The sequence below is a fragment of the Geotrypetes seraphini genome, chromosome 3, assembly GCF_902459505.1.
Source record: "Geotrypetes seraphini chromosome 3, aGeoSer1.1, whole genome shotgun sequence".
Lineage (NCBI taxonomy): Eukaryota > Metazoa > Chordata > Amphibia > Gymnophiona > Dermophiidae > Geotrypetes > Geotrypetes seraphini.
In genome coordinates this window covers 88,124,947-88,152,246 of record NC_047086.1, presented here as the reverse complement: position 1 = coordinate 88,152,246, position 27,300 = coordinate 88,124,947, and the positions used below count along the sequence as shown (strand labels likewise).

General features: G+C 48.6%; 1 protein-coding gene across 9 annotated transcripts in view; it reads right to left on the bottom strand.

Moving 5' to 3' along the window:
- Window positions 1-27,300, bottom strand: part of ASAP2 (ArfGAP with SH3 domain, ankyrin repeat and PH domain 2) — a 317,096-nt gene that overhangs the window by 6,877 nt on the left and 282,919 nt on the right. For all 9 annotated transcript variants that reach the window (XM_033936956.1, XM_033936958.1, XM_033936962.1 and 6 more), the window contains 3 exons: window positions 17,977-18,044; window positions 16,114-16,217; window positions 4,106-4,228 (listed from right to left, as the gene is read on the bottom strand). In XM_033936956.1, coding sequence (XP_033792847.1) covers window positions 4,106-4,228; window positions 16,114-16,217; window positions 17,977-18,044 — 295 coding nt within the window. The remainder of the gene's footprint in view (window positions 1-4,105; window positions 4,229-16,113; window positions 16,218-17,976; window positions 18,045-27,300) is intronic.

Below are 27,300 nucleotides of genomic sequence, written 5' to 3'. Positions count from 1 at the left end.
AATGAACTAAGTCCATGGTTGCAACCATTGATCTCAAAAACTGTAAATAATACCAGGCCATCGGAGAAGTCTTGCTCCAAAACTCCCATATCTGACACAAGCTTCTCTCTGTGAGCTTCTGGAAGGAACATTTTATTCTCCTTTGTGCTGAACTGAACTCCCAGATATTCCAAGATCTGCATCAGCTCCAGCTTCTGCAGCAGTTGAATCACTCTTTGAACCAGTAGTCTGCCTTCAGATTCATCCTGAGCGCTTATTAGATAATTGTCCAGATATGGATGTACTTGAATGCCCACTCTGTGCAGGTGTGCTGCAACAAGCATTACTTTGGTGAAGGTCCATGGTGGCGTGGCCAGCCCAAAGGGTAAGGCCGCAAACTAGAAGTGTTGCTCCAGTACATGCAAATGCAAAAACTTCCTGTGCTCTGGAAAAATGGGAATGTGCAGATAGGCCTCCGTCAAATCCAGGGAGGCGAGAAATTCCTCCAGTACTACTAATCACCAACCTCACTATTTCCATCCAGAAATGGGGTAGCTTGAGGGTCGCATTCACTGCCTTGAGGTCTAGAATTGTCCGCCAGTCTTCTGAGCCTCTCTTGGGTTCTATGAAATATATTGAGCATTTGCCTGAGCCTGAATCTTCCTCTGGTATGGGCTCCATGGCTTACAGATCCAGCAGCTTTTGCACTGATGCTCGGACTTTGGCTACTTTATCTGGCTTTCCAGCCAGAGTGTCTAGAAAAATGTCCGGGAGGGTACAAAAGAACTTGAGCTTATACCCCCTCCTGTATAATGTCTAGCACCCAGCAGTCTGTGGTGATCTCTGCCCACACTCCCCAATAGGCTGATAACCTCCCTCTGATGCATGGAGGCTCGGCTTCTGGCTTGGAATCAAAACTATTTCTTGGGATCCTGAAGATTGGGGGTGCCTGGCCCCTCAGAATCTTTGTCTGGAGCCTTGAAAGGATCTCTGGCCTGAAGGCCCTCCAGAGAACTGGTGATATTGTCTGAAGGCCCAAAAATTACCGTGACCTGATCCTCTAGGGGCTTGAGGTCTGCTGTCTGGTAAAGATTTCAGCTTATGATCCTGCATGCTGTCCATAAGATCACCCAGACCTTTCCCAAAGAGTAAATGTCCCTTACATGGTAATTTACTCAAGGTCATCTTGGAGGAGTAATTCCCCGCCCAATGTCTGATCCATAGCATCCTGCAGGTGAAAATGGAATAAGCAGACCTTTTTGCTTTTGACTCTGAAAAGATCATGCAGAGCATCAGCTACATAATATACTCCAGATATTAGAAACTGGTGATCCCTTCCAACAATTGTCTTTGGATCGGGGTGCAACTTGAAGTGGCAAGCCCGGACAACAAAGGACACCGCCGCAGAGGCTTTTAAACCAGAGGCTGCAGCCTCAAAGAGCTTCTTATGAACAAAATCCAGCTTGTGGTCCTAGGCATCATTAATACCACACTGCCTTCACTGGGGAGGTATGCTTTGTAACCTGTGCCACCAGTGAATCCACTTTCAGTGGGACAAAGAGCTGATTAAATTCTGCATCCATCGGACAGAGCTTTGCTTGGCTTTGGCCACCCAAAGGGGCCCTCCGGGACCTCCCAATAGTCCGTGAGCATTTTGGTAATATCTTGATGAGAGAGAAAACAGGTGGTCTGTGCCTTTGTGCTGCCCATAAGCGAGCACTGTGAAGCATAAGAACATAAGTTGCCTCCACTGGGTCAGACCAGAGGTCCATCTCGCCCAGCGGTCCGCTCCCGCCGCGGCCCATCAGGTCCGCGACCTGTGAAGTGGTTTCTGACCACTTCTATAACCTACCTCAAGTTCTATCCGTACCCCTCTATCCCCTTATCCTCCAGGAACCTATCCAAACCTTCCTTGAACCCCTGTACAGAGTTCTGGCCTATCACATCCTCTGGAAGTGTGTTCCATGTGTCCACCACCCTCTGGGTAAAAAAGAGCTTCCTAACATTTGTTCTAAACCTGTCCCCTATCAATTTCTTCGAGTGACCCCTAGTGCTTGTGGCTCCCCACAGTTTGAAGAATCTGTCCTTATTCACTTTCTCTATGCCCTTTAGGATTTTGAAGGTTTCTATCATGTCCCCTCTAAGTCTCCTCTTCTCCAGGGAGAACAGCCCCAGCATTTTTAACCTGTCAACGTATGAAAAATTTTCCATACCTCTTATTAGTTTAGTCGCCCTCCTCTGCACTCCCTTGAGTACCGCTATGTCCTTCTTGAGGTACGGCGACCAGTATTGGACACAGTACTCCATTGCGCACCATTGCGCGATACAGCGGCATGATGACTTCCTTCGTCCTGGTTGTGATACCCTTTTTGATGATGCCCAGCATTCTGTTTGCTTTCTTTGAGGCTGTTGCACACTGCGCCGATGGTTTCAGTGATGTGTCGACCATCACCCCCAGGTCCCTTTCAAGCAGAGGACTATAGTCTCTATCTTTAATTCCTGGAGGGATCCTCCAAAAGCACTGAGGGCTTAAACAGTCTGTGTACAGTCAGGTCCTTTTTGAGATCAGAGGCCTCCACCAGATCCAGATCCAGCCACCCTAGAGATGAAGCAGCATCTCCTGCTATAGAGGACCCTGACTGGGAGAGTGAAGACATTGAAATAGAGCCCTCTTTGCCCCAGTCTTCCTCAGACTGGACTTCCCCATCTTGCACATAGCACTGTTGCTGGGCACTGAACTCTTGGGGAAAGAAACCCCCGGCACCAGAAAGGCCATGATCTCTCAGGGTTCCATGCAGTCCTTATTAATCCTGTAAGCTTCAAACATCATTTTGATGAATGTAGGGGAACCCCTGTCCAGGACATTCAGACAGACCCTCTGGATGCTCACGAGCTTCCTTCTGGGGTTTTGAAGGCGCTCCATGACTGCACTCATCTGGGACACACTTGTGCTGCTCCTCAGCTCAAACCTAGACTTTTTTTTCTGGCCCTTGCACCATATGGGCTAGACTAGAGGAGGCTAAGCCAGTGCACCCCCCCCCAACACACCATGTGGAACATGGACGATCTTCAAATGGCCATCCATTGCAAACTTGTCATGAATCTAAGGTATCCTGGCCTGAGGATTCCATCATACCTATTTTTAAGCAAAATTGAGGTGTTTTGAGGCAGATAAGAGGCTTTTATTTTCAAAATGGGAAATTCAAGATGGCTGCTGCTGCAGCGATGTTAGTGCCCAAAATGGCCCATGGGGATCTATTCTGGGGTCCATAAACTAACGATTTTGTGATTTTAGTAGTGGGGGAACCTAACTCTAACCCCAGAGCCCCAAAAAATTGATTTTAAAGACCCCCCAATTTTGTTTTCCATTCTGTCAGCCTATTACTCACTGAGATTTGCTGGGAGCTGCAAGTAGCTTACAAAGAGAACCTCTGCTTCCACAAACCTGAAATCTGGACTGCTTGTGTCTTTGGACTGCCACTCGGGTCCAACGAACCAGCCGGACACCTCAACCCCCACTGGACCTCATACATGCAAATGGGGGGAGGAAATTGTTGGCCTTGATCCTGGAAAACTGCCACTCACCCTGCACTCAAACCCACTGCGGATGAACCTGTGAAGAGTCTTGCTCCCAAGGGAATGGACCCTGAGACCCTGAACCTTTAATGCGAGCGGTCCAAATGGATGCACTGCAAAGCAGTCTGCTCCTTGGAAGCAGAACCTCGACTTCAGAATCTGCGCTGTCTCACAGCCAGAGATAAATCCCAAGAATAGAAGAATCCTCTGCAGCCCTGAAAAGCCTTGCAAATGGTTATTTAAAAATAAATCTAATTGAAAATAAACATGAGCAGAAAAAAAACAAACTCCTACTATCTCGCTGGTAAAGAGAACTGAGGCACAGGAGGACAGCCCAGAGGGATGGGAGGCGGAGCAAAAGAATGCTAATGGATCTCTCTACAAGAGTTCTCGCGAGAAGGGATTTACTACTCACAGGTTCAGGAATAGAGTGTCTGTCGCACTAGAAACTAGGGCTATCAGGGTTAACTAGAACAGCTAGCTCAGACAGAAACATAACAGAATGTGCAAAACTGTTAGTGGTATTTGAAGTGAAGCTACTGGTACTCACCCACCACTCCTGATCCTCTTCACCATCAACTATAATAATTTCACCCTCTGAAAATGTTAGTTCATCGGGATTATCTGCTACACAGTTGTAAATTGCTTTTACTCTTTTGGGTTTAGCTTTTAACTGCAAATTAACACAATTTTATTTTTTTAGAAAATGCAAATGTTTATGTATTTACTTAAAAGATTTGAAAATTTAGTGAATCACACTGTAAAAACATACATAAAATATAAATAAATACACAAGACATACCTTTCAGTCATACAACAATGTATCATCATAAAACTTTTCCACATGACATAGCCAAACACAAAACACAGATCGAACACAGTATCTCAACAAACTATTTGACCATTCTTATGCTGCAAAGTTAATGACATAATCAAATTAATATCTCTGAAATAAGATCGTTTTCACCAACTTTCTAAACTGAAGTAGATTGTTCACATCTCTTACATCAGCTAGAAGAGCATTTCATAATATAGTTCCCTGCACTGCTAGCATGGACTGACGAGAAAGCACAGGTGTTATCCAGGGACAGCAGGCAGCTATTCTCACATGTGGGTGATGTCATCCACGTAGCCCGGAAGCGGACAGCCTCGCAACCAGATTTGCTTGAAGAAACTCAAAAGTTCTGAGTCTGCCGCACCGCACATGTGCAAGTGTCTTCCCGCCCAGCACAGGGCGCGTCTCCTCAGTTCAGATAGTTAGCAGAGAAGCTAACCTGGGGAGGTGGGTGGGTTGTGAGAATAGCTGCCTGCTGTCCCTGGTTAACACCTGTTACAGTAAGTATCTGAGCTTTATCCCAGGACAAGCAAGCAGCCTATTCTCACATGTGGGTGACCTCCAAGCTAACCACAATGGGATGGTGGGAGTGTTGACAATTCAGGAGAATAAATTTTGTAATACTGCCTAGCCAAAATGGCCATCCCGTCTGGAGAAAACATCCAGACAATAATGAGAGGTGAAAGTATGAGCAGAGAACCAGGTGACAGCTTTGCATATTTCCTCATCAGGAGTGGATCTGAGGAAAGCGACTGAAGCCGCCATGACATTCGTCCTCAGTAGAGCTAAATTCTCAGAACGTAGTGATCTGTTTGCTGTATAGCTAAGCATATTATTTTTAAACAATTTTGGTATATCATACAAAAATTGATGGCAAATCATTACTGCTTTATATTGTATTCTGAAGGCAACTGGTAGTCAATGCAATTCTTTCTTTTACAGGTAACCATAGGGAGTTGGGGGATGGGGCATGGGTTGGTTCGGGTGGAGGGGGCTCTAGTTAACTACACGGTAGGTGGGTATGGAGGGAGTTGAGGCTCTGGAGGATGCTAGGGGGGGGCGGTGGCTGGGATATCCCTCAGGGAATTCTTTCTGATTTCTGTGTGCAGCGAGCCATACTACTGTTGCTGTCATTTAGGAGTATAGGTTGATATCCTGGAATGTTGGGGGGATTTCATTCCCCCAATAAGCAATCCAAGATCTTACGTTTACTGAATCATGTCCAGGCATCTATAGCCTTTTTACAGGAGACTAGGTTAACTTCAGCAAAGCATGCAAAGCTGTGCACATGGTGGGTGGGCAGTCATCTGGAGGCCCCTGCATAGAACAAGGGGGCGTGCTTATTTTGATTAGGAAGGGTGTGCACCTGGAAACCCATAAAGTCATCAGGGACCTCAATGGCAAGTATATAATTGCTTCTGTATCTCTCAATAATAAACCATTAATCATATGCAATGTCTATGCACCTAATAACACTGCTGTTCGGTTTTTACGAAATCTTCGTAATCAGTTGTTGCAGTTTGAGGATAGTCTGATAATCTTGGCAGGGAGATTTCAATAGAGTACCGGATAGCACAGTTACTTACCGTAACAGGTGTTATCCAGGGACAGCAGGCAGATATTCTTTACGCATGGGTGACGTCACCGACGGAGCCCACGGTACGGACCTTTTTACTAGAAAGTTCTAGTTGGCCGCACCGCGCGTGCGCGAGTGCCTTCCCGCCCGACGGAGGAGTGCGTGGTCCCCAGTTAGTATAAGCCAGCTAAGAAGCCAACCCGGGGAGGAGGGTGGGACGTAAGAATATCTGCCTGCTGTCCCTGGATAACACCTGTTACGGTAAGTAACTGTGCTTTATCCCAGGACAAGCAGGCAGCATATTCTTTACGCATGGGTGACCTCCAAGCTAACAAAGAGAGAGGAGGGATGGTTGGCCATTAGGAAAATAAATTCTGAAGTACAGATTGGCCGAAGTGCCCATCCCGTCTGGAGAAAGCATCCAGACAGTAGTGAGTAGTGAATGTGTGAACTGAGGACCAGGTGGCCGCCTTGCAGATTTCCTCAATGGGTGTGGAACGGAGGAAAGCAACAGAAGCGGCCATAGCTCTTACCCTGTGGGCCGTGACAGCACCGTCTAGTGACAGACCGGCCCGAGCGTAACAGAACGCGATGCAAGCTGCAAGCCAGTTGGATAGCGTCCGTTTAGAGACCGGTCGACCCAAACGATTCGGGTCGAAGGTCAGGAAGAGCTGAGGGGACAAGCGGTGAGCCCTTGTACGATCGAGATAGTAAGCAAGGGCACGCTTGCAGTCAAGACTGTGCAATGCCTGTTCTCCGGGATGTGAATGAGGCTTCGGGAAGAACACAGGCAAAACAATGGACTGGTTGAGGTGAAAGGCTGAGACCACCTTTGGAAGGAACTTTGGATGGGTGCGCAGAACCACCTTGTCATGGTGAAAAATAGTGAACGGTGGATCGGCAACCAGTGCATGAAGCTCACTAACCCTCCTGGCAGAGGTGATGGCAATGAGGAAAAGAACCTTCCATGTCAGAAATTTGAGCGAAGTTGTGGCAAGAGGCTCAAAGGGAGGTTTCATGAGGGCAGACAAAACCACATTCAGGTCCCAGACGACCGGAGGAGGCTGCAGAGGTGGTTTGACGTTGAAGAGGCCTCTCATGAATCGGGAAACCAGAGGGTGAGCCGTGAGAGGTTTTCCTAGGACAGGCTCATGGAATGCCGTGATGGCACTGAGATGGACTCTGATTGAGGTAGACTTGAGGCCTGCGTTGGACAGGGAGAGTAAGTAGTCCAGGACAGTTTCCACCGCTAAGGAGGTGGGATTGTGATGATGAAGGAGGCACCAAGAGGAAAACCTGGTCCACTTCTGATGGTAACATTGGAGGGTGGCCGGCTTCCTGGAGGCGTCCAAAATGAGACGGACAGGCTGAGACAGATTTCCTGAAGAGGTCAGCCCGAGAGAAACCAAGCTGTCAGGTGGAGGGAAGACAGATTGGGATGTAGTAGAGACTGATGTTGCTGTGTAAGCAGAGTAGGAAACACAGGTAGAGGAATGGGCTCCCTGGAGCTGAGTTGAAGTAGAAGGGAGAACCAGTGTTGACGAGGCCACCGGGGAGCTATGAGGATCATGGTGGCTCCGTCCCTGCGGAGTTTGGATAAAGTCCGCAACATCAGAGGCAGAGGAGGAAAGGCATAGAGGAACCGATCCGTCCAGTCGAGAAGGAATGCATCCGGGGCCAGACGATGAGGAGAGAAGAGTCTGGAGCAGAACTGGGGCAGCTGATGGTTGTGAGGAGCTGCAAATAGGTCTATCTGCGGAGTGCCCCAGCGAGCAAAGATGGAGTGGAGCGTGGGAGGATCCAAAGTCCACTCGTGAGGTTGAAGGATGCGGCTGAGATTGTCGGCCAGGGAGTTCTGTTCGCCCTGGATGTAGACAGCCTTGAGGAAGAGACTGCGGGCCGTGGCCCAGGTCCAAATGCGAAGAGCCTCCTGACAAAGGAGGCGAGATCCGGTGCCGCCCTGTTTGTTGATGTAGTACATGGCAACTTGGTTGTCCGTGCACAGAAGCAGAACCTGAGGGCAAAGAAGGTGCTGGAAGGCCTTGAGAGCATAGAACATGGCTCGTAGTTCCAGGAAATTGATGTGATGGAGACGCTCCTACGGGGTCCAAAGACCTTGGGTGCGAAGGTCTCCCAGGTGAGCTCCCCATGCATAAGGGGAGGCATCCGTGGTGATGATCATGGAATGCGGGGGCAGATGAAAAAGAAGGCCCCTGGAAAGATTTGAGGAGTCCAACCACCATTGTAGAGATCGCTGAAGAGACGATGTCACAGAGATGGGATGAGAAAGAAGATTCGAGGTCTGTGACCACTGGTTGGCCAGAGTCCATTGAGGTGTTCTGAGGTGGAGTCGTGCCAGGGGAAGCACATGTACCGTCGAGGCCATGTGGCCCAGGAGGACCATCATTTGTCTGGCAGAAATGGAGTGATGAAGGAGCACCTGACGACACAGGTGTAGCAGAGTTCGCTGACGATCGGAGGGGAGAAACGCCCTCATTAGTGTGGTGTCGAGAACCGCTCCGATGAACTGAAGTCGCTGTGTGGGAAGCAGATGCGACTTGGGGTAGTTGATCTCGAACCCCAGAAGATGGAGGAGAGAGATGGTATGATGAGTTGCTTGTAGCACAAGTGGAGACGTAGGTGCTTTCACTAACCAATCGTCCAAGTAGGGAAACACCTGGAGGTTGTGAGACCTGAGGAAGGCCGCCGCCACAATGAGGCATTTGGTGAACACTCTGGGAGATGATGCCAGGCCAAAAGGTAGCACCTTGTACTGATAATGGCGATGGTGCACCTGGAACCGTAGGTAGCGACGTGAGGATGGATTGATTGGGATGTGAGTGTAGGCCTCCTTGAGGTCCAGGGAACATAGCCAGTCGTTCCGAGAGAGATGAGGGTACAGTGTGGCAAGGGAGAGCATTCTGAACTTCTCCTTGACGAGACACTTGTTGAGGTCCCGGAGGTCGAGAATGGGACGCAGGTCTCCTGTCTTTTTTGGAACTAGAAAGTAACGGGAGTAGAATCCCCGGCCCCTTTGTTCCAGAGGTACTTCTTCGATGGCATTGAGTAGAAGGAGGGATTGGACCTCCCTCAGGAGGAGGGGGGTTTGAGTTGAAAGAGAAGCAGACTCTACGGGAGGATTGTCTGGTGGAAGAGTCTGGAAGTTGAGAGAGTAGCCGTGGCGGATGATGTTTAGGACCCACTGGTCCGATGTGATGACCTCCCAACGGCTGATGAAGATGCGGAGCCTGCCTCCGATTGGCTGAGGAAGAGGCAATGAGGGTGGAAGACTGGCTAAGCCCTGGAGAGAGGAGTCAAAAGGGCTGAGAAGGTTTGGCAGGAGGAAGAGCCTTGGCCGGTTGGTTAGACTGGGCACGAGCCTGGGCGTGCTGGTGTTGGCGGGCCCGCCTGGGTTGCTGTGGAGGTGGATTGAGCGGCCTAGCGGAGAACCTGCGCTGGTATGAGGTCTGTGGCCTGTAAGGGCGAGCAGGTGGAGCCTTTTTCTTAGGTTTAATGAGAGTGTCCCATCTGGTCTCATGGGCAGAGAGTTTTTGCGTGGTGGTATCCAGGGACTCTCCGAACAATTCATCACCAAGGCATGGGGCGTTGGCTAATCGGTCTTGATGGTTGACGTCCAGATCAGAGACCCTGAGCCAGGCTAGGCGGCGCATGGCCACGGCAATGGCAGATGCACGGGAGGTGAGCTCAAAAGAGTCGTAGATAGAGCGCACCATAAATTTTCTTAATTGAAGCAGGCTGGAGACATGCTGTTGGAAAAGTGGGACTTTATGCTCTGGCATGTACTTTTGCATGGCGGAGAGTTGCATTACCAGATGTTTGAGATAGAATGAAAAATGGAACGAGTAGTTGTTTGCCCTGTTGGCAAGCATGGCATTCTGATAGAGCCGCTTGCCAAACTTGTCCATAGTTTTGCCCTCTCTGCCAGGAGGGGTGGAGGCATAGACACTAGAGCCCTGAGTCTTTTTTAAAGTGGACTCCACCAGGAGAGACTCATGAGGGAGTTGGGGTTTATCAAATCCTGGGATTGGTATAACCCTATAGAGGCTGTCTAATTTACGGGGAGCCCCAGGAACAGTCAACGGGTTCTCCCAATTTTTATAAAAAGTTTCCCGTAAGATATCATGCACGGGTAACTTTAGGAACTCTTTGGGAGGTTGATCAAAATCTAATGCCTCCAGGAAAGCTTGTGACTTCTTAGAGTCAGATTCCAGTGGCAAAGACAAAGCACCCGACAACTCCCTGAGAAATTTTGAGAAGGAAGATTGTTCAGGTTTAGATGCGGTATCGGGTGCCGAAGGCTCTTCGTCCGACGACGATGCATCCTCCTCGGTACCGGTGGGGGATTGTTCCCATAGGTCCGGGTCTCTGACATCGGTATGTGCGTGTCGAGAGACTGGAGTGGAAGGCTCGGCATGGTGAGTTTTAGACAAAGATTTGCCTGAGCGTACCGAGACGGTACCGGGTGATGTAGACCTGTGTCTGTCTCGGTCCCGAGAAGTACGGTGCCGGTCAGAGTCGTGAGGAGACCGGTGCCCTGCCCGGTCCCGAGGAGGATCGGTCGTCGTCAAGGCCATAGCCTCGGCATGGGAGTGGAGATGCGGTGCCGAGAGAATGGGCATGGAGGAGTCCATAGGTACCGAAGGAGTGGATACCGGTTGGACGGTATGGGGCTCGGGCCGGTCTGGTACCGAGAGCAGCGGTGCCAAGATAGAGGGTAAGAGCTGCTTAAGTTGCTTGTGGAGCTGTTCCTGCAACTTGTCCTGGAGGATGGCCGCAATGCGGTCATCCAGGGGAGGCACCGGAACCACTTTTTTCTTCTTTGGTTCCATAGGTGCCGCTCTACACTCCGGCGATGAGGGGGCCGATGACGAGGCACTCACCGAAATCGGAGTGGAGCGTTTTTTGGCTCGGCGTGGAGCCGAAAGGACTGGTGTCGTCCCCGAAGAGGGAGGGCGCTCAAGGGTGGAAGGCTTCTTAGCCGGCTTACCTGGCGCCGGGGGCGCCGATGTCGACTCAGGCGGTGTCGAAGTGGTCGGTGTCGATTTCGACGGTGCCGCAGATGAAGAGGTCGAATCCATAGTCGGGCTGGTGCCGAAAAGTAGATTTTGTTGGATTTGACGATTCTTCAAAGTGCGTTTTTTAAGAGTGGCACAGCGGGTGCAGGAATCCGCCCGATGATCCGGTCCCAAGCACTGTAAGCACCAGTTGTGTGGATCAGTGAGGGAGATCGGGCGTGCACACCGCTGGCACTTCTTAAAACCGGGCTGCGGGGGCATGAATGGGAACACGGCCTCCGCAAAATCAAACCCCGAGGCCTGGATCGTGCTAACAGGCCCCGCCGGGGCAGGAACGAAAAATAAATCAAAAGAAAGAAATTTTTTTTTTTTTTTTGTAATAGAAAGAAAAAAGCACCCGAAGGTGAAAAAATCGAAAAAAGAACGCGAGCGGGAAGGCAAAAAGGAGTATTTCAACGACGTTGAAAAACACACGTCTTCTTCGCTCCGCGGAAACGAAGAAACTGGGGACCACGCACTCCTCCGTCGGGCGGGAAGGCACTCGCGCACGCGCGGTGCGGCCAACTAGAACTTTCTAGTAAAAAGGTCCGTACCGTGGGCTCCGTCGGTGACGTCACCCATGCGTAAAGAATATGCTGCCTGCTTGTCCTGGGATAACTGATTTTATTTTATTTATTCAATTTTCTATACGGTTCTCCCAGGAGAGCTCAGAAAGGTTTAAATGAATTTATTCAGGTACTCAAGCATTTTTTCCCCTGTCTATCCTGGTGGGCTCACAAACTATCTAATGTACCTGGGGCAATGGGAGGATTAATTGACTTGCCCAGGGTTACAAGGAGCAGCGTGAGTTTGAACCCACAACCCTAGGATGCTGAGGCTGTAGCTTTAACCACTGCGCCACACTCTCCCATCTCGGAGGGATGGACGTTTACTAAGCTTTGTATGGGAACCTCATTATTAGGGTCTTCCTTGGGCCTGTTGGATGTCTGGAGAGTTTTATACCATTTGGAAAGGGATTATTCTCACCTTTCTAGGGCTCATGGAACCCTTTCTCATATTGATATGATTCTTATTTCTCGCTCTTTGCTCCGGGTGGTGCAGGAGGTGCGGTTGGGACCCATTGAGATCTCAGATCATGCCTTGCTGGGGCTCCTCTGGGAGTGGGGGGACCAGAAGGGAGGATGTGTGGACTGGTGCTTTCCCTGTTATTTGTACAGCGATGTTTGATTTCAGGAGTTCCTCCTTCAGAAATGGAAGGATTTTCAGTATACTAATAGGGAACATTGTGAGGATCCTATCCTTTTTTGAGAAACTGCAAAGGCAGTGTTGCGGGGGGAGATGCTGGCCTAAACGGTGCGCCAGGTGACCTCTTTGCAGCGTCAATATGGTCTTCAGGCATCTTTGCATCTTAAAACGTAGCTCTTGGAAGCCCAACAAGCATTGAATGAATGTTTGTACCTGGGGGAGCGTAAGGTGACAGCCTATTATAAATTTCAGTTGTATCGATTCACCAATAAGAGTAGTTGATTGATGGCACGCTTGGTGAAGCCCTGTGGAGGGCATGAGGGTATCTCCACGTTGCAGGATGAGAGAGGTAACCTCCAGCACAAGACTCAGGATCTTAGCAGGAAATTACAGCAATTTTTTTGCAGCTTTGTATGCTTCCCCTGGGGTTGATGATTTTGATGGGGCAGTCTATCTAGATAGTCTTACCTGACAAGACTGTCCACTGTGGATTAAGTGGCATTGGAGCACCTAATCTCGGCTGAAGAGGCTGAATGGGCTATCAGTCATAGCCCCCTTGGAAAGGCACCTGGGCCAGATGGATATCGTGGGGAATTTTACAAATTGCTAGTCGATGATGTGGCACCTCTGTTGGCCAACGTTTTCAACTTGAGCGTGGCGAAAGGCTTTTTACCTTGAAATCTGAACTTAGCTCCAATCATTGTTCTTCCGAAGCTGGGGAGGGATCCAACTTTGCCAGAGTCATATAGACCGATTTCTCTTTTAAATTTGGAGGCCAATATCTTGGCAAAGATACTAGCGCATTTGGCATGGTATTGCCCTCTCTGGTTTCTGAACAGCAAGTTGGTTTTGTTAGAGAGCACCTGGTGGCTAAGAACATACAGAGGATATTATTTGCCCTGGAAAAAGCGCATATGATGGTACCCCCTCCTTACTCATTAGTTTTGATGCCGAAAAGGCTTTTGATCATGTGAGATGTGGGTACCTGTTTGCTGTGCTATGAGCCCACGGGGTGGGCCCCTTCTTTTTCAATGCTATTCAAACACTGTACTGTGAACCTAAGGTGCAACCTTTGGTGAATGGCGATCGCTTGGTACCTTCTGAGATACGACTGGGCACTTCAAAGGGGTGGCCCTTATTGCCGCTGTTATTTGTGCTCTCCTTGGATCCTTTAATTTGGGAGGTGCAATCCAACGTTGAAATTAGGGGTTTGATATTGGGGACCACTCATTTCAAAATATCAGCATTTGCTGATGATCTCTTGGTTTATTTATCCAACCCCCAGAGGTCTTTACCAATCCTGTTGGACAGTCTATGAGAATATGGGAATTTTTCAGGTTTCACGCTGAATCTCCAAGTCTGAGGCATTGGCCTCTTCACTGTTGCTTCGGGAGCGGTGGGGGGGGGGCGAGCTTTTCGTTAAGATGGGCGTAAATCTCCTTTGGGTATTCAGTTGACCATGGATGTTACTCAATTGTATCTCATCAATCTAGATAAATTGCTTTTGGACACCTGAATCACTTTGGCTAAGTGACAGGGTTACCATTTTCTTTGTTAGGCCGGATACATCTCATTGGGTGGTCTTGTTCCCCAGAATTCGTGGGAGCAAGTCAGGAAGCTGTTGCTGCTCAGCGGTTGAAGAAACACAATCTCGTGGCAGCCACCAACTGACTGGGTTAGCGGCAGGGCAGGAGCGCAGAAAGCTCACCCCTGCCCACTGCACCTCTGGACCACCAGGGATCAGCAGAGGAGGTATGATGGTCAGGCAGGGAGGGGGGTAGGGTGCAGAGCCTTGTGGCAGCCTGCAATAATTCTGGGAGGGGGCGCTGGCCTGAATATAAACCGGGACCCCCATTTTTAGGCCAATTTCCTATTATTGTATTGCCAAATAAGTTAAGACTTTCTAATTTCTGTTAGCCTACAGCAGATTCTTTTAGCTCCTTTTCAAGGATAAGGAAGAGAAGTAAGTTTAGCAGTGGAAGGGGAATCAACCTCATCATCCTTTCTAGATGGATGGTACTATATCTCTACCACTATATACAAGAACTTTCTATCTATAAAAATTTCAAGTTGCATTTTGTTTCCTGTAGGGCTTTTATCCTGTTTGATTCTTAACATAGAACACCATCCTCTCCAACAATTTGATCCATCCTATCATTTCAATAAAATTTATACCCTGGTATCATAGTATCCCTCTTGTTGTCTTCTTTCCATTGGGTTTCTGAGGTGCCTATTATATTGACATTCTCACTGGTACCATATATTGCAACTCTCCAATCAAATTTTTAATGTTCTCCCACATTCCTGCAATGTTTGGCTCTCATCCCACAATTTCCTCCCTTAATCTTCTATCCTGTCCTTCTCAGTCACGCTCCCAAAGCCTCCCATCCGGAAGAAGGAAAGGAGAAAAGCAGCAGTGCAGCACCTCCAACACTATCTTTCTCCTCTGCTGCCAGAAGCCAGTGCTGCACCTTGAACAGTGTGAGATACCATACTGCTATGCTATTCTACTGTAAGCGTGACAGTTCAGTCTTGCAGTAGAGGGCAACAATGTGATCTGAGGCACTGCACTGCTGCTGTCCTCCTAATAAGTGGGATAACCAAAGGAGCATGATTGAGGGATGGCAGGAAAGAGATGATCTATGTGGAGGAAGGCTACAGGGGAGATGTGGATGCCATGTTTATGATGGTTGGAGCTCAGCCATTTTAGAAAGCTATTAAAAACCCATCTGTTCTCAAAATTCTTGTAATCCCTTCAAAGCAGCATACTGAAGTAAAACTATTAACTCATTGTTGCCAATATTCTATCTATTGTAGCTCAATGACAATGGTCAGCCCATCTCTTTTGTAAACCGCACAGAACCAAAAGGCTTTTGCAGTATATAGATAAAAATTTATGTTATGTTATGCTAAGAGGCAGTGTGACCAGAGGCTAGAATTGGCATGGGATAGGAAAGGCGGCTGGCTGCTTCTTTGAATGCTATTGCTCTGACTACTGATCTGTGACACTGGGCTCTAAATCTTATGGACCACATGAAGGGACTGGTTGGAGGAGTAGCAGCTCATGGGCCTTCTATTTGACGCACTAGATCTAAATTTTTAAGCCCTTTGGTCTCAAGCTCTATTAAGTGCATAGCTTAGGTGCAGTTTTTCTACCAATGCAACTTGAATTAGCTAACACAACTAGGCCTTACCAAAAAAGCAAGGAATTAGAGGTTCTAGGGAGCAGTCTTGGGCAAGTCAAATGGGAATCATGTCTGTCTAAGGCTGGGAATTCTGCCTTAAAGGTCTTGCAACTTGTCTTTTTCCATCTTAGCAAATCTAAAAATGAGAAATAGCAGTGAGCCAAGCTATCTGTATTTATTATTTTTTTTTAGGGAATGAGGAGAGCATGATACTCTGCTTCGCTATCAAATTAACTCATACTGAGAGAGTGCATATTTTGGTAAGAGCGGATAGCGTAGCTGGTTTTAAGAAAGTTTTGGACTATTTCCTGGAGGAAAAGTCATAGTATGTTATTAAGACATGGGGGAAGCTACTGCTTGCCTTGGATCAGTAGCATGGAATGTTGCTACTCTTTAGGTTTTGACAGTACTAGTGATATGGATTGGCCACCGTGAGAACGGGCTACTAGGCATGATGGACCATTAGTCTGACCCCTATTCTTATGTTCTTATGACTATTTCTTACTGGTGGCTAAAAAGGTGACATGCTTGGCAGTGGTGCTAATTGATACATTTAGTTTGAGAGGACATCTCAAATTTGCTGAAGGCACAAAACAAAAACAAAAAAGGCTAGCTACTAGCAATTTCTGCAACAGAATATAATTCCTCCCAAATCTTGCCTAATATTTTCCTGATGCTTACCAACTGGGACTTCCTTGGCATTGGTGCTGGTGGTTGGATTGGAGCTGAAATATTCACATCTGAAGCTCCTACTGCATAAACTTGTCCTGTGCCAGAGGAAGAATCTTCAGGTGGACATAAGGAAACAAGATTAAACAAATATGTTCATGGTATTGCTAAACTTCCTTTCTGTTATCATATGATTAAGAGAGGCATATGAGTTCTTACTTGGAATGTGGCTGATATAACATCACTTGTGAAATGCATTAAAATATTTCTGGCATGACGCTTCAAAGCATATGACATCACAGCTTGCAGGAAACAAGATTGACAGAAGAATAATAAAAAGATTATGGCCCAGATTCACCAAAGATAGCGATTCAATCCCTATTGGCTGATTCTCTAGCCAATTTTTAAACAGCGATTAATTTACTATCTTTTTTGCATGCAAATGATTTGCATGCAGAAGCAAATCATTTGCATGCAAACTCCCCGACTCAATTGCTCAGTGAGTGATTGAGTCGGGGTAGAGCCCTGACAATAGTGACAGGAGAAGAAGCCTCCTGTCACTACTGTCAGGGCTTCTGACGGGTTTTAAATTTTTTTTTAATGGCACATATATTGTGCATGTATTACACAATCAAAATATCTGGCCAATTTTTAAAAAAATGAAAAAAAGCCCCCTCCACCCCGACAAATTGCCCTCTTTCCTGATCAAAAAAAATGGCAGGAGGGATACCCACTTCCTCCTGCCATTGTGCCCGACTCCCCGAAGAAACCCCCCCCCAACAAATGGCAGGAGGGATGCCCATTCCCTCCTGCCGGCAAATACCTCCCCCACCCCCAAATAAACTCGGCAGGAGGGATGCCCACGCCCTCCTGCCATCGGGCCTGGCTCCCCAAAGGGAAAAAATCAAAACAAACAACAGGAGCCTCCCCCTCCCCCACGTTGGGAGCAGGAGGGGTGCCTCCTGCTCCTCCAAGCACTGCAGGCCTTAGGTCCTTAGGAGGAGCCTGAGGCGCCTGAGCCAATCAGGTACTTTCTTAAGGAGGAGCCTAAGGAAGTCCTTGATTGGCCTAAACAATGGGCGTCGCTGGAGGCGGGACTGAGCACCCCTCCTGCTCCCGACTTACAGGTACCGGGAGTGTCGGGCCAGTGGCGGTGTTCCGACAGCAGGAGGGAGTTGGCATCCCTCTTGTCATAGTTCGGGGGCAGGGGTGTTCCGACAGCAGGAGGGAATTTGCATCCCTCGTGCCATATCTAAGTTGAGGGGGGGGTTCAGCGGGAGGTGCCAATGGCAGGAGGGAGTGGGCATCCCTCCTTCCATATTCACACGGAGGAGGTGGGAGCGTCTGGTGGTAGGAGGGAGTGGGCATCCCTCCTGCCATTTTTGGGAGCTCAGGGAGGGAGCGTTTGTCAGGGGGGGAAGGCTTTTTTTTCCATTTTTTTATTGGCCTGATATTTTTTGTGTGTAATACACGCAAAATGTCTTGCTGTTGCAAAAAAAACCAAAAAACCCCACAAAAAAAGACAGACAGACCTGTCGGTAACACAGTAACAAAGTTACTGACAGGTCTGCAGCAGTCGGGTTTTAGGAGAGTAAAACCCGATTCAAAATAGCCAAGCAAATGTTAGTGAATCAATCGCTTGGCTATTTTGCATTGGGTTTTACTAATTTGCATGGGTCGGGTTGGATCGGACAACACGCGGAGGGCCGTTTAGTGAATTGGGTGGGCAGCAACGATCGTCACTAACTTTAGTGAATCGAGGCCTATGTACTTACCCTGGCAAGCTATTTTCCAGTAGAGAGGTGAGACGTTCTAGACTAATGGATGGTGTCCCCATGGTTGCATGCCCTCTAAAGAGAGAATCCAGATACTCACCTGAATGTTTTAAAGTTCCAGGTCCTCGAGCTTGCCCTTTGTTAATTCCAACAGATGATTTTTCAGTTCTGTAATTATTAGAAGAAAAGAAATATCTTATTTTTATCTAAAATCATTGACATTTACTATGAAAATATGTAAGAAATATCTAAGTTTATGGACATATCATTAATTTAAACCCAAATTACATTATATAGCTATTTGGGGTGGTTGTGGCACTAGCCCTTAAACCTAAAAGCAGATCTGAAGGATCCAGATGAGATCTCTGGATCCTCCAACGTACCTTTAGGTTTCTTTTTAGCAATCAAGGCATATCTGGATATCTCATCTGGATCCACCAGATCTGCTTTTAGATTAAAGGGCAAAGTGCTATAACTTGTTCAGTGCTGCACCCTATCCCCCAGTCTCACCTACATACTTGAAGCGCACATAGATAAAAGCCAGATCTTCACTGTTTTAAAAACTGAATTTGCCAGTGTTTCTAATGTAGAAAGCATTGAATCTGGAAGATCTTTTAAAAAAAAATTTTTGCATCCCAGAGTTCAAAAGGGCATGGGCAAGGTCCTTAATTGTAAAAAAAAACCCCAAAGATCATTTAAGGTTTATCATACTATGAAAAAAGGTAAACTTAGCAGATTAGATGGCCCATAAGGTTCTTTCCTACCATCACATCCTCTGTTTATCATCTGATAATAACGTAACACAGGAATGTCTTGGAGAGGAAAATTTTCAAAAATCATTTTTCAGGGTAAATTATTATTTATCTGGATAGATTGGCTGTCTGACATAAAAGAATGTGCAGGGCACAATACACACATATTTTTACTTGAATAAAAAAGCAGGTAGTTTCAGAGGAAGGTTAGGCTGTGCAATTTCAAAACTGCATGTGTTAATTTGAAAGGAAAGAGTAGCTGAAGAGAGAAAAATGCATAAAAATTATGTATATTTTTTTCTAAGCAGTTTTTAATGACCTCTTCTGTCCCTTTAAGAAATTGCTCTAAAGTTTTTGGGTAAAAGTATCCAAGGAATTTGCAACAATGTGGGTGGTTTTGAAATCTGCCTCCTATATGTTCTGCAACAGTGAACTTACTGTATTTGGTTTTCATTCTTACAACTAATTCAATGAAAATATTGAACTAAAAAAAAGAAAATACATTGGTACCTTGGTTTAGGAGCATAATTCGTTCCAGAAGCATGCTCATAAAGCACAGTTACTTACCGTAACTTGTGTTATTCAGGGACAGCAGGCAGATATTCTCTACATGTAGGTGACGTCACCGACGGAGCCCCCCTCGCGGACGTTTTTGCAAGCAGACTTGCTCGAAGACCTTCAGACTTGCGATTGACCCGCACATGCGCACGTGCCCCTCCCGCCCTGCCTAGGGCATGCGTCTCCTCAGCGTGTCCTCAGTTCAGATAGCAAGCAAAGAAGCCAACCACGGGGAGGTGGGTGGGTTGCGAGAATATCTGCCAGCTGTCCCTGGATAACACCTCTTACGGTAAGTAACTGTGCTTTATCCCAGGACAAGCAGGCAGCATATTCTCTACATGTGGGAGACCTCCAAGCTAACTAAAAAGGGGATGGAGGGAGAGTTGGCAAGTTCAGGAGAAAAGATTTTGCAAAACAGATTGGCCGAAATGGCCATCACACCTGGAGAAAGCATCCAGACAGTAATGCGAGGTGAACGTATGAACCGAGGACCAAGTGGCAGCCTTACAGATTTCCTTGATGGTAGTCGAGTGGAGGAAAGGAACAGACGCCACCATCGCTCGGACCTTGTGGCCTGTGACTCGACCCGTCAGGGAGAGACCAGCCTGAGTGTAACAGAAAGACATACAAGCGGCCAACCAGTTAGAAATGGTCCGCTTAGAAACAGAGCGACCCAAGTGATTGGGATCGAAAGAGAGGAACAGTTGGGGAGCAGAATGATGAGGAGCGGTGCGCTTCAAGTAGAACGCCAGCGCACACTTACAATCAAGAGAATGTAGAGCCACTTCTCCAGGGTGAGAATGGGGCTTTATAAAAAACACAAGAATAACAATGGATTGGTTGATGTGAAAATCAGAAACAATCTTAGGCAAGAACTTAGGATGGGTACGGGGAACCACCTTATCATGATGGAAGACAGTGAAAGGCGGGTCCGCCATCAAGGCTTGAAGCTCACTGACCCGACAGGCAGAAGTGAGAGCAATAAGAAACACAACTTTCCAAGTAAGATATTTCAAATGAGCTCACGCTAGCGGCTCAAACGGAGGTTTCATTAATTGAGCAAGGACCACGTTAAGATCCCAAACCACCGGAGGAGGTTTAAGGGGCGGATGAACATGGAAAAAACCTTTCATGAAGCGGGAAACCACAGGATAAACAGAGATAGGCTTCCCGTCAATCGGCTGATGAAAAGAAGCAATGGCACTAAGGTGGACTCGAACTGAAGAGGACTTGAGCCCAGCACCAGACAAGTGTAACAGATAATCCAGGACAGCAGACAAGGAGGCAGAGAGAGGCTCCAGCTGTCGAGTAGCACACCAAGAAGAAAAACGGATCCACTTCTGATGGTAACAGTGGCGAGTGGACTCCTTCCGAGATGCCTCCAGGACATCCAGCACAGGCTGAGAGAACTGGAATGAGGGCATTAAGTCTCGAGGAACCAAGCTGTTAAGCGCAGAGACTGGAGGTTGGGATGAAGCAGAGAACCCCGACTCTGTGTAAGCAGAGAAGGAAAAATAGGTAGAGGAAGAGGCTCCCTGGCACTGAGTTGCAACAGAAGGGAGAACCACGGCTGTCGGGGCCACTGAGGAGCTATTAGAATCATGGTGGCACTCGTGGACTTGAGAGTGACGAGAGTTTTGAGAATCAGAGGGAATGGAGGAAACGCATACAGGAACTCGTTCATCCAATCCAGAAGGAAGGCATCCGCCTCAATCCTGAGAGGGGTGTAAACCCTGGAGCAGAAGTGGGGCAACTTATGATTGAAGGGGGACGTGAACAGATCGACGTCCGGAGTCCCCCACCGAGCAAACACCTGACGCAGGGTCCCGGAGTGGAGCGACCACTCGTGGGGCTGCAGCAGATGACTCAACCTGTCTGCCAGACAGTTCTGCTGGCCCTGAATGTAGACAGCTCAAATGAATATGTTGCGGCGGATGGCCCAATCCCAAAGCTGCACTGCCTCTAGGCACATGGACCTGGACCCCGTGCCCCCCTGTTTGTTGATATAATACATGGCAACCTGGTTGTCCGTGCGAACCAGCACCACCCGGTCACAAAGCAGGAAAATCGCTCAAAACTCCAGAAGATTGATGTGACAAAGGCGGTCGGTACGGGACCAAAGACCCTGGGTGCGCAGACCGTCCAGATGAACCCCTCAAGCATAGGTCAACGAGTCCGTCTTGAGGACCTTTTGTGGAGGAAGAGCATGAAACAGAAAACCTCTGGAAAGATTGGAAGAGAGCATCCACCAACGGAGAGACTGCCTCAAAAAAGGAGTCATGACAATGAGTCGAGTGACAGGGTCCCCGATCCTGGTTCCATTGGGACGCTAGAGTCCATTGAGGGATGCGGAAGTGAAGTCTGGCAAAAGGAGTCACGTGAACCATGGAGGCCATGTGACCTAGGAGGACCATCATGAGTCGAACTGGCGGTGAGGGCAGATGGGTCCCCATTCGACACAAACGGATAAGGGCCTCCTGATGAGGCCGAGGCAAGAAGGAGCGGAGACGAACCGTGTCCAGGACCGCTCCAATGAACTCGGGAGACTGAGACGGGCAGAGGTGAGACTTGGGAAAGTTCACTTCGAAGTCGAGACTCTGAAGGAGCACGATGGTTTGATTCGTCGCTCGAAGGGCTTCGTCGCGAGAGGATGCTTTGATTAACCAGTCGTTGAGGTAGGGAAACACCTGCAGGCCGCAGAGACGCAGGGCCGCAGCTACCACAACCAGACATTTCGTAAAAACCCTCGGAGAGGCCGCCAGGCCAAAGGGAAGAACACGATACTGGAGATGGAGATCCGCCACCCGGAATCTCAAATTCCGGCGAGAGGCCGGGTGTATCGGAATGTGCGTGTACGCCTCATTGAGGTCTAGGGAGCACAGCCAGTCCCCCTCGTCCAAGAGGGGATACAACGTGGGAAGGGTGAGCATTCTGAATCGTTCCCCGACCAGAAACTTGTTCAGAGCATGGAGGTCCAAAATCGGAAGTAGATTCCCCGTCTTTTTGGATACCAGAAAGTACCGGGAATAAAATCCGGAGTTCCACTGTTCCGGGGGAACCTCCTCGACCGCCCGAAGGCAAAGCAGGGCCAAGCTTCCTGCAGAAGGAGAGGGAGCTGAGACTGAGCAGAAGGAAACTATCTTGGAGGCATGTCCAAGGGTACGCGATTGAAATGGAGGGAGTACCCCTCCCGGATGATAGACAGTACCCAACTGTCGGTGGTAAGACTCCCCCATCAGGGGTCTTCTCCATCATTTCTATACCCAGTGGGAAAGAGGGAAGGCTCCAGGAGGAAGGGAGCCCGAAGGCTCGGACTGGAATTGTCAAAAGGACGACTCGGTCTTCGCCAGGGCCGGCGGCTGAGTCTTAGGTTGACGTGGCTGCTGCTGCAGGGGCCGTTTTGCAGGAGGCCTCGAGACAGCAGGAGTGGATTTTTGCAGGTATCTCCGGAGAGGAATTTTATATTGGCGAGCCGGAGGAGCCTTTGGCTTAAGTTTCATCAGAGACGCGAAGGACCGCTTGTGGTCCGAGAAGCACTTCATGGCAGCTTCGATGGAATCATCAAAGAGCTCATGACCCACACACGGGAGATTGGCAAGGCGATCCTGCAGATTCGGATCCATGTCCACAATCCGGAGCCAAGTGAGGCGACGCATGGCGATGGCAAAGGCTGTAACTCTCGAGGACAATTCAAAGGCGTCGTAAGAGGCCTGAAACATATACAGGTGGAGTTGGGAGAGGGTCTCCTCGAGGAGACGAAACTCTCGACACCGAGGCTCCGGAACGAGCGGAGGACATCGACACAGAACCAGAGGTAGGAAGTGAAGAAGTTGTAATTAAGGACACGGTTCGCCATCATCGAATTCTGATAAAGGCGGAGACCAAATTTGTCAATTGTGTGGCCCTCCCTGCCCGGAGGGACAGCAGCGTAAACCTTCGAGTGGTTCAATTTCTTCAAGGAAGACTCAACCACCAAGGACTGGTGGGAAAGCTGAGCACTTTCAAACCCTTTGACCGGGACAGTCCGATAACGGGACTCCAACTTGGAGGGAATAGCCGTAACAGCATATGGTGTTTCCAGGTTCTGGAGAAACATATGTCGGAGAACCTGATGCAACGGGAGGTGAAGCGCCTCACGAGGCGTGTTGTCAACTCCCAATTCCGCCAGGTATTCCTGAGTAAAGCGGGAGTCGGACTGAAAATCTAAGTTCAGAGCTCTGCCCATGTCAGAGATGAAACGAGAAAAGGAGGAGGTCCGAGAAGAAGTCTCATCTTCCGGGGGAGACTCCGACCGAGATCGGGGTGCAGCTGAGAAAGAGGGAGAAACCTCCCTGGAATAGTAAGCCGGGGCCTCAGAGTTCCATGAATGGGAGACCGAAGAGGTTCGACTAAGGCGTGTAGGAGGCATCAAGGAACGGCCCCATGCCAGATGGACCGGGGAAGACCCCGGAGTCTGAAGAAACAGCTGGGGAAGCCTCGGAGAAGACGGGGTATAGGAAAATTCCCCAACTGGCTTTGAAGGAGGCCCTTGAGAAGCCGGTAAGCGCCTCGAAGGGAAACAGACACTAGAGTTCAACTCGAGGACAAGCGTGTGTCTAGAGGGTCTCGAGGTCGGAGACCTGCCCCAACAGGGAGGAGAAGACCGGTTTTTTTTAGAAGAGGCGAGCCTCGCTGCAGTAGCAGGGGAAAAAGTGGTCCCCGGCCTGGATCCCCGAAAAGTCAACGGTGACTCAGGGGAGGAAGACTCGCTCGAGGGAACCTGACGGGTCTTACGAGGAAGATCTCAAGAGACGAGAGGATGCTCAGGCTGGCCAGACCGCGACTGGGTCGAGACCGAGATCAAAGGCGTCGAGGTCAGGACTAGTTGGCTTACCACTGAAGAAAACTGTGTGCTAATAATAGCCTTAAGCATGTCCTCGAACATAGGTACCGAGACCAAAGGTAGGTGGGTCGGAGGTGTAGCAGTGCGCTCCTTTGGGGGCGACTTCGAAGAAGAGTATTCCCTACATGAGGAGGCACGCTTAGAGTGATGTCTCGAAGATGCCGACGAGGCGGCGCTGACATGAGACTCCGAGGAAGGCTGCTTTGCTGGCACACCTGAGGAGGAAAGTGGAGACTTACCTGAGGCCGGAGTAGCAGGAGGGGCCGAGGCCGGAGCCTTCGAGGCCGACGGGGACTTCGATGCCGAGCTCGAGGCCTGTCCCGCAGGATCCATGGGGCCAAAGAGTTGAAGAATCTTGGCCACCGTCTGACGAAGAGCCCGCACAACGGGGACACAACTCAGCGCGGTGCTCTGTACCCAGGCACTCCACACACCAACGATGAGGATCGGTTATGGAGATAACCCGGTTGCACTTAGTGCAGTTTTTAAAGCCGGAATGAGGCCGGGACATAAGAAAAAAGAAAGCCGTGGCCCCGCGAGGCCAGGCGGCCAGAGGAAGACCGGGAAGCCGATCAAAATTGTACGAACGGAAAAAAATGAAAATAAAGAAAATAAAAGACGCGAGCACAGCGACTCAAAGGAAACAAACCAAATAAGCCACGATGCAAGAGGGACAAAGAGAACGAGCAAAGTAAGGGAGCAGTGCTTCTGGCTCCGCAGCAAACATTGAACTGAAGATACGCTGAGGAGATGCATGCCCTAGGCAGGGCGGGAGGGGCACGCGCAGATGCGCGGGCCAATCGCAAGCCTGAAGTTCTTCGAGCAAGTCTGCTTGCGAAAACTTCCGCTAGGGGGCTCCATCAGTGACGTCACCCACATGTAGAGAATATGCTGCCTGCTTGTCCTAGGATAATCCAAAGTACTCGTATATCAAAGCAAAGTGCCCCATAGAAAATAGTGGCAACATAGACAATTCGTTCAATAACCCAAAAGGTGGCCCAGGGGTGCTGGTGCTGCAGCACCGTCTCCTCCATCCGTCAACCGCTGAAGAACCCCGCAGTGCCGCTTCGGAGGGATGACTCTTCCGTCTGCCGGCAAGCCTTCCACGTCGGGTATCTTCCACTTGTTGGAGAGCCTCTATCTGAGCCTACGCAGCCGAGTTGCCGTCCCATCTGCAAGTTGCGTATGACACGCACATCGATGATTGACGTTGTACATGTCATACGCAACGTGCAGGTGGGACGGCACTCGGCTACGTAGGCTCAGATAGAGGCTCTCCAACATGCGGAAGGCACCCGATGTGGAAGGCTGGCCGACGGACGGAAGAGGAATCCCTCTGAAGTGGCGCTTCCTGCAGTGTAAGTGCTTGTTTATCGGGGCAGTGCTCTGTTTGCGAGACAAAAGTTTGCTGAGTGTTTTGCTCGTCTTGCAAAACACTTACAAACCGCATTACTCGCAAACCAAGGTTCCACTGTACTTATTTTTATCAAGAATATTTTCAGACAATTTCACTGAATAATGAGTCACAAAGGGGTCTTTTTACTAAAGCCATGGCAAAAGTAGCCTTAGTGTGCCCTTTACATGGGTCTTTCCCAGACGCTAAGCTCGCTTGCGCCATGCTTGAAAATTGGCCAATCTTCCTATTTCCAGAATTAATGGCCATATGCTAATAGTGCAATTAGTATACGGCCATTTTGTAGGCAGTAAAGGCCTATGCGCTAACTTTGTGGTAATCAGTTAGTGCGCATCAGTGCCCCATGCGCTGAGTAGCAATGCCATGCACAAATGACATGAGGACAAATTTTTCCCCATCCCCGCGGGAACTCATTTTCCCATCCCGTCCCCTTGAGTTCTTTTCCTATCCCTGCCCCATTCTTGCAAGCTCTGTCCTCATCTGTACAAGCCTCAAACACTTTAAAATCATAAATGTTTGAGGCTTGTGCGGTTAAGGCAGAGCTTAAAGGAATGGAGCAGGGTCAGGGACAAAACTTGCAGGGATGGGACGGGGAAATTGAGTTCCTGCAGAGACGTGGACAAATTTGTCCCCGTGTCATTCTCTAGCATACCCTCTACTCCCAAACACACCCCGTTCCATAAAAATACTAATTATTTATTTAGCGCATGTTGTGCATATGCAAATTGTCGCATTTACACTGTAAGTGTCTCTAGCTCATGGTAAGCATGCATCAGTGCTTATTGCAGTTTTGTAAAAGGATCACAAAGGCCTTTATATAAATGCCATTGTTAACAAAAGGGTAAAAATCTCTGTCTAAGCAGAGGGTTGGGGATAATTTGGGTCTTTGATTCATAACCTCATTTGAAGGCCAATTTACTTAAGTAAAAAACGCAGATTGGTGGTTCTACTCTTTGTAACACTGGTATGAAAGCATTATACCACATCTATGTCCATATATTTTACAAGTGATTTCTTCTACTCATTCCATCCTAACAATGACACTAAGGGCTCCTTTTCACTAAGCTGCGCTAGCGGTTTTTGCTCGCACTTAGTGCGTGCTGCATTGCCACGCACGCTAGGCGCTAATGCCACCATGAGCTGGCGTTAGTTTTTACGCGTAGCGTGGAGGGCAGTGCACGCTAATCTGTAGCACATGCTAAAAACACTAGCGCACCTTAGTAAAAGAAGCCCTAAACCTTGTTTTTTGGTTAAATGCAGGACACCATGGGGTTCTTTTACTGAGTTGTGGTAAAAAGTGGCCTTAGGACATCCTTACAAGGGTCTTTTCCATGCTCTGAGGCCATATTTTCCTCAGCTTGAAAATGACATTAGCACATGACCATTAACAAAAATTAGCGTGTGAACCCTGACCACCACTCAGTTTGTAGGTGGTAAGGGATCACGTACTAATCCCACAAGTGCATGATAATGTGGCTCTGCTAACTGATTTGCGCGTTCCTGCCCACTCTGCTCTGACATACCTCTTCCAAGAAAATCTCTGAAACACCTTGGGGTTTTACTACAGGATGCCTCAGCATATCCTGAAGCAACAAGCCCTTTTAAGCTCTGTGCTTTGGCCAAAGCCTGTGTCAGGGGTCATATGATTAAAAGTTTCCTTAGACCAACTGATACAAAAGAACATCCAAATTGAGAATTACCAGAACAGTAAATTACATCCAGTTGGATGTTCTTTTGCATCTGGTTGTCTAAGGAAGCTTTTAATCGTACAACCCCGTACTGGCCGAAACCCGGACTGTATCGGGTTTTCTAATAAAC